The sequence below is a fragment of the Rhineura floridana genome, chromosome 14 (assembly GCF_030035675.1).
Source record: "Rhineura floridana isolate rRhiFlo1 chromosome 14, rRhiFlo1.hap2, whole genome shotgun sequence".
NCBI lineage: Eukaryota > Metazoa > Chordata > Lepidosauria > Squamata > Rhineuridae > Rhineura > Rhineura floridana.
In genome coordinates, this window is record NC_084493.1 from 30,457,515 (window position 1) to 30,465,303 (window position 7,789).

General features: G+C 43.1%; 1 protein-coding gene and 1 long non-coding RNA gene across 2 annotated transcripts in view; one reads left to right on the forward strand and one right to left on the reverse strand.

Annotated features, from left to right (window-relative positions):
- The window catches only part of SNUPN (snurportin 1), a 41,963-nt gene extending 34,561 nt beyond the window's left edge, over nt 1-7,402 (forward strand). Inside the window, exon 9 of the mRNA XM_061594992.1 lies at nt 6,416-7,402. Within this exon, the coding sequence (XP_061450976.1) occupies nt 6,416-6,745 (330 nt within the window). The 3' untranslated portion in view covers nt 6,746-7,402. The remainder of the gene's footprint in view (nt 1-6,415) is intronic.
- On the reverse strand, nt 2,782-5,327 carry LOC133369720 (uncharacterized). The gene is made up of 2 exons (XR_009758964.1): nt 4,985-5,327; nt 2,782-3,059 (listed from the first exon to the last, which is right to left on the reverse strand). It is a non-coding gene; the product is annotated as an uncharacterized LOC133369720 (long non-coding RNA).
- Nucleotides 7,403-7,789: the final 387 nt, after the last annotated feature.

A 7,789-nucleotide genomic window follows, 5' to 3' on the forward strand; every position in this document is an offset into this window, starting at 1 on the left:
AGTGCACAGTTAAGCTACGGAATTTGCTTCCACAGGAGCCAGTGATGGCCACCAACTTAGATGGATTTAAAAGAGGATTAGACTTCACGGAGGAAAAGGCTATCAGTGGCTACTAGACATGATGGCTATGCTTTGCCACCTCAGGTGGAGGCAGGATGCGTCCAAATACTAGTTGCTGGAAACTGCAGGAGGGGAGAGTGCTCTTGGGCTCAGGTCCTGTTTACAGGCTTCCCATGGGCATCTAGTTGGCCACTGTGAGAACAGGATGCTGGACTTTGGCCTGATCTAGCAGGCTCTTTGTGTGTTCTTAAAAGGTTGCTCACTCCTGCACTGCATCATTTCTCAGCACCGCTAGTTCTGCCTTACATAGCTTGAGGCCTTTAAGAGAGTTTGAAACCTCTGGCTGCCCAGAGTGTAAAATGCTGATGCCACTATTTCCCGGTCAGATCCTAGCCTTTGTGCAGACAGTAACTTTAGCTGTCCTTCCTGATTAGCTGGCGTCAGTGCTGTGAGTCAGTGGAAGGAGGCAGACGGTGCATTAAATAAACATGAGCAGCTCCAGAAGATGGACTAATTTGGGCTACTGAAAAGTGGAGAAGCTATTAACAAAGGCAGGGTCCTCAAGCTTCCTGATTCCGCTACCATCTCAGAGCTTTCCTTAAGCATTCTCCAGTCTCTTTTATCTTTTTAAGGCTATTTTTACTAGCCTAGGAGAGGGTAGGCATTCTCCAGTTCTGGAATGTTTTTGTTTCCTATGTTCAATTCTGTCTACTTAAAACTAATTTATGTGTATAGAAGGGTCACAAGGGTCAATCTTTTTAACTCCCATCAGCAACAGCCAGCTGATGGAAGGTGTCATCCAAAACATCCGGAGGGCACCAGTTTGGAGAATGCTGTTGTAGGGCATGGTCTGAGGGCATCTGTTACAGACAGCCACAAGCACACTCTCCGCTCCTTTGGTTTCCAACAACTGGTATTTGTAAGCATACCGCCTCTGCCCATGGAGGCAGAGTATAGCCATTCTGGCTAGTAGCCTTTGATCGCCTTTTCCCTCATGAATTTGTCTAATCTTCTTGTAAATCCATCCAAGTTGGTTGCCATCACTGACTCTTGTGGGAGAGAATTCCGTAGTTTAACTATGCGCCGTGTGAAGAAGTACTTTCTTTTGTCTGTCCTGAATCTTCCAACATTCAGCTTCACTGAATGCCCATGAGATCTAGCGTTATCAGAGAGGGAGAAAAGCTTTTCTCTATCCACTTTCTCCATGCCATGCATAATTTTATACACTTCTATCATGTCACCTTTTCTCTAAGCTAAAAAGCCCCAAATGCTGCAATCTTTCCTCATAGGGGAGTCGTTCCATCCCTTTTAATAATTTTAGTTGCCTTTCAGTGGAAACTGAGTGCCAATGGTGCTGAGAGATAAAGTGCTGAACCCTGATTGCTGGGAATCATCCGTGTGCGCGTATGTATGTATGTACACATACACAAGCTTTATAACCTGCACACCAGATCTTAGTGATATACTACAAGATTGCGTTCCTCTAATGAAGCTGTATGTTGGAAGAATCGGGACAGACAAAAGGAAGCCCTTCTTTACGCAGTAGGTAATTAAACTGGAATTTACTCTCACGAGAGGCAGCGATAGCCACCAACTTTAAAAGCAGATTAGAGCAATTCATGATGGCTATGTGGTGCCTCCACTGTTGGAGGCGGTATGCCTCCTGAATGCCAGTTGTTGGAAACTGCAAGTGGAAAGAGTGGTTATGGGTTCCCCAGGGGCATCTGGTTGAACTCTGTGAGGACGGGGCTGGGCTGGGTGGGCCCTTGGGCTGGTCCAGCAGAGCTTTTTATATGCATGAAATCCCAGAAGTGCTCTTTGTGGGATCTTGGCACCTGGGAAGCTGTAGTTTGTCAAGGTTAAAGACTGCTGGGCTTGGAGATACTGATCAAGGCTTCTTTTCTTTAAAGGCCTCTTTTCTTTAAAGCCTTCTATCTGTCTGTCTGGAGCTTTTAAGGAAAGAGGAATGCTATAGCAAGGAACGGGTTGGGGGGGCATCCTTACCTGCCAGAGATGCTGGCAGAGAGTTTCGGAGTAACTGATAAATCCTGCAAAGCCTTCCATGTCTTTTGTCATCATTCTCTGCTCCTTCCCCCCACCCCAGGCTTCCGTTGCTCCTTTTTCCACAGTCATCACTTCCTTGCGCACAAATGGCCTTTTAAAAGCATAGGCCAATTTAGCTGAAAGCACCAAAGGCTCAAATCTTAAGAAATCCACAGCAGGATATCTGTAAAACTCTGCTCCCCCAGGGAGTTAACTAGGAGGGGTAATAGAAAAATCTTTCTTTTTTTTTTCACTGCACAAGGGGAAACGTAAGTGGGAATCAAATAACAAGGGCGGGGGAATAGCAACCAGCTGCAGTATTGCACTGAGAGGAAATGACAGCAAGAGACTTACGGCTGGCTTCATGGAGCACAGAATGCCCTTAATTCCCATTGATTGTTGGAGAGGAAGGCCCTGGGAATTATGAAAGATTTCTTCATCCTGTGCTAGCAGGAAGATCTTAAGCAACATACACAACACAGACACCCTCCCATCTTTTTTTTCTTCCACCCACCCACCGACCCTCCCTTATGAGGCTGCTTGAAGGGGCTGGCGACCCTCTTGACATCGTTACAAGTACCAGAAATTCTTTTCTTCTGGAAATTTTTTCTCATCCCCAAACTGATTGGGTTCTGAATCTCAATTTCGTTTTGTTTTTTGCCCAGCATCCAAACATACTTGAATTGAAATATTTTATTTAAAGGAAAACATTAAAGAAATCAAACTTTAAATGTGTGTGTTAAAGGTTGCATTCAACCCAATGCAAGGCTGGATTTTTCTGGAAATACTTATAAATATTTGAAGACCTGACCATTCAAGTCTCATGCACTTCCCTCACACTGCTTAAATTTCAAGAGGACGAGAGCTGAAGACTCTGGAAAAACTTTTAACATTCTAATTTAGTGCTTCCAAAATGCCATCAGTTAGAGATATAGGTATTTCCTAGGTGCCGTCATCTGAAAAAGATAATTACAACTTTAGAAATGAACCCATCTGACTGGTACTGTATCTGTTACGTTCCTCATTAACTCTGTGAAACAATGCATTTTTAGAAACTGGGAAATTCTCCACAGGAAAATACAGCAGGAGATTCCCCCCCCCCATTCTCTCCCCCCCTCCATTACTGGATTGCAAGCCTTGGAAATAAGTCCATTTTCTTCTATCCAGAAAGGAATCTTTTATAGCTGATTCAGAGCATAATATTGACCCTCATTCATAAACTAAACAAAGGCAAGGACATGTGGGGATAGGCAGGTTAATCCAAAACAGTTAGTGGATCAGATGGTTTTAATGTAAGAGGGGGGTGAAATTGGCTTTTCCTTCTGACCTTCCAAGTTGGGGCAGGAAATTTAATTCACAAATTGCATTTATTTTCCTTCCCTCTTGGCCAAGATGGTTTTCCAAAGTGACCAACGGAAGAGGACCTAGGTAGCCACCTTGTACTAAATCAGACTAATAGTCCATCTAGCTCAGTATTGTCTATGCAGAGTTCCAGTGGCTCTCCAGGCTTTTAGGCAGAGACTCTTTCCCAGCACCTCTTGGATCCAGAAAGGGAATTTTTCCCCAGCCCTACCTGGAGGTGCCGGGGATTGAACTTGGGACCTTCTGCATGCAAAGCAGATGCTCTACCGCTGAACTACACCCATTCCCCTATAATTAATTAATTAAGGCTGCTTTCCTATACCTACTTAACCTGAGTCAGTTCATTGGGACTTCCCTCTGAGTAGACATGTATAGAATTTCACTGTGAAACCCAATTCAAAATACACACTCTCTCTCTATTCAGCTCGTATAGCTGTTCTAGCTTCATGGATTTTTTTGTTTTTCTTTCTTGCAGCGGGAGTGGCTCCTGCTGTGGGCCACTTGGCTCCTTAATTCCTCCATGCATTTTTAATTCAAGTCAGTTTGGCTTTGCAGCCTTGTGGTCTTTTGTCTTTGGGTTACATCCTGACAGGTTGGGACCTTGCCAGATGGTCAAGCTGACCGGATTAGGCAGGCAGCTTTAATTGCTAAGCAGTGCTAGACATCTAGGTACCCTCTACTTCAGCTAACGCAGGCAATTGATTTTTGTATTTGCAGAACCAATAATGTGTATCTATAAAAAATAACCCAAGGGAACAAAACTTAGCTTGCAATTTGGACTTTGTACAGAGTAACTTTTAACTAGTTGGTGAAACCCACTCACAGACTTGATGTGATGGCATACAGAAAATTAGATTTATAAATCTGTATTGCTAGCCTGGTAATATAGAGGACAGGGCTCCTGTACCTTTAACAGTTGTATCAAGAGAGGATTTCCCAGCTATTAAAGGGGCAAGAGCTCTGTCCTTTTCACTTGGCTACCTTATCGCACCTATGTTCTTTGTTTTTCATGTTGGTTTTTTTGTGGCATCTGCATGCTGTTTACCAAAACACTCAAATCAGTTTACAATTTAAAACAAGGGTGGGGAACCAGTGGTCCCCCATGTGTTGTTAGACTCAGATCAGCCCCCAGCCTGGGTGGCCAGGGGTCTGGAGAATGGTAGTTGTAATCCAGCAACATCTAAAAGGTGACAGGTTCCTACCCGTAATTCAAAATAATGTGTTAAACTCTAGGAGCACAACCTTAAACATATTTACTCAGAAGTAAGGTCTGCTGCATTCACTTCCAAGTAAATGTGCACAGGATTTCAAGCTAACCAGCACAATTCTGAGCAAAGATGAGTCCCACTGAGTTCAGTGGGACTTCCTACCAATTATATGACTGTTTGCCATCCAAGGAAAAGGCAAGTGTCCACAATGTCATTGTCATCACACTTTATCCTTCAAACAATTGCGTACATACCTCCATGATTGGAGATGGGGTTAGGAACAGACTTTTAAAAGAAGGACATTTGCCTACCTTTAAAAGAGGGTAGTTGGGGGGGAGGATACAGATGGAAGTAAAGCTCATCGTAGAAGTGGTGCATGTTCTAGTCCAGACACAGTGTCCCGGGATTGCCAAAGTGGTGTCCACAGCCACACCTATTCCTGTCAGGACTTTCTCTGCTGTCCACAGGGTCTTTTCCCCCTGCTGAAATTAAGCTCGAAAGAATCATTCCATTGCAGCCAGTAGAGTACTGCAATGGAGCGTATGTGTGGCTGCCCTTGAGGTTGGTGCAGAAGCTGCAGCTAGTGTATAATGTAGCGGCTCAACTGCTCTTTCGGGCAGGATATCACCACTACCATGTTATGCCACTGCTGAAAGAAGTGCACTGGCTACCAATTAACTAACGGGCAAAGTTCAAGGTGTTGGTTCTGGTGGATAAAACCCTGTATAGCTTGTAGAGGTATGACGGCTTGGAAGAAAAATACCAGAAAAATGTGGGTGGGTTGTTGTTGTTGTTTTCTGAAGCATTTTGTTTTGTTTTTTGAAAAATAGAAAAAAACTGGATTATGAAATATTTTATTTTAGAATTATGGCTAAAATAAACATCTCATGGCTAAAATAAACATCCAAGAAAATATTTCATAATTAAACTTGTCACAAACAAAGTGTTCATATATTTACGCCCCTGAAACTATTTCAAAAAGCAAATAACAAGATGACTTTTTAGTAAGACTATGTCAGTATCAGTTCATTACAATTCCTGTGCACAGAAGACAAGCAAGTCCTGAGTTGCACATTGAGGGTACAACTCTCAAAAGTGACAGCAAGATGCATTTCTGCCTGTAGAAGGCCCTCCCATTGGGGCATAAGAAGGAAGGCAGATTCTTTGCTTGTGGGCTTTCTGTTGTTGGCATAGCTGATGGCTCTGTTTCTGTCCTCTTGACTAGGCCTCAAAGGAGTGGGAGAAAATACAGAGAAAGACAAAACTAGAAATTGATAGTGATGAAGCAAATGAGATTGATTAAATTTCATGTAGTATACATTGAGTCTTGGTTCCCCTGTCCCCTCTTTTCTCAGCTCTTTTGAGTGCTTTATGTGTTCTTGACACTGTTGAGGACTAGAGGAGACATAATAATTTTCAGAATACATAATTTCTTTTACTTTTTAAAATATGTTTTTAGTTGTATTATTGTTTGTGTGTTTGCTGTCCTGGACTCCTTTGAAAGGAAGGGCAGCATAATAATAATAATAATAATAATAAAATTAATTAATTAATTAATTAATGGCATGCGTGTGGTGCCCACAATAGTTTATCCAGTTTGCAAATGTGCCCACAGGCCCAGTGGTGGCTAGTGGCTCAATGTCAGTGGGGCGGTGGATTCCACTCCAGGTTTTCATCTGAACTTTCAAGGAGGTGTCCAGGGTGCTGAAAGGTACCTACTTTCTCTTTGCTCTTTTCTCCAGGTCGACGGGCTCCTTTTCTATCACAAGCAAGCTCATTACAACCCTGGCAGTACTCCGTTAGTGGGTTGGCTCCGTCCCTACATGGTGTCAGACATCCTGGGCATCTCTGTTCCAGCTTGCCCACTAACGACCAAGCCAGACTATGCTGGACACCAGCTGCAGCAAATCCTTGAGCATAAAAGGAGTCAAAAGCAGGCCATGAAAGAGGACTCCTCCGATATCACCACAGCCACCCAAGATGGCCACTATGAATTGGAACATTTGTCCACACTGAAAGCAGGAGGATCTCCCTTGGTCTCAAGGGACCCTGAGAGCCAGATGGAGAATTGATAAGCAGCACGGTATGACCACTTTTGGCTGCAGACCCAGAAGAAACCTCCATGTTTTGTATGTGGTATTCACGAGGAAAGCAAAAATGTAACATGGGCAGCAGCTCCGTTTGAAAAGTGCTTCTAATAGAAGGATGTCTGCTTCTGTACTACTTTTACAGAAGTTGCCCACTATTTGGATAAGGCCTGAATTTAAAATTCTTAAATGCTGACAGCAGAGTTTGTTAAAAAATAAACTATGGTGTGGTATGTGGAGCCCTCCTATACACAGGTTCCTGTTGGTTAATCATTCCACTTTTTGATCAGTGCCCACTCTTGAGGCTGAAAGTTTGGGTAACTCAAAACTGCTGGATTTCACAGGAAATCTGGTTCCAGTTTTTCAAGTTTTTAAAGGCAGTACTCTGCTGAAAATAAAATAAAATTGCACTTGGATAGGAGAGTTTTGCCAAGGCAGAATACCTCCTTCGGGTTAAAGTTGATCACTCCAGCAACAATAGCAACTGCAACAAAGGCTTTTGTTCTTCAGCCTCTTTACCTGAAATGTCTTCCATCTGTTACTGGCACACTTTGGCATACCTAAAACGATAAGGGACGTTTTCCCCTTATGTAATGGGTGATGGTTTCACTGAATAAAGAACTTCTGAGAGATCTACAACAACTCTGGTATCTATCTTACTAGTTGTTGTCAAGGGACTCAACTCTCTGTTTCCATTCCTTTTGTTCCTCTGATGATGTTGGATTCCATTTCCCATCCGCTCTAGCCTTTTCCCCACCCTCTGCCCATAAGCCCCAAATTATATCCCCTATTCCCATTTTTGTTTGTTCTCTTGCCACCGGCTGCAAGGCTGAGAATATACAATTGCTACTGTTTTTTTCTCAATTTATTAGTTTTTTTGTTTTTATTTTAAGCAATCCCTTTGAAGGTGGAAACCTAGGCCAAGAGATCCGATTTATTTAGCGCCACCAGCATTAAAAATATTGCAACAAAGTACTCCAGAGTCCTCAAAACTTTGCTTGTGCTAGAGGGAGAAAGCCAGTATTCCCC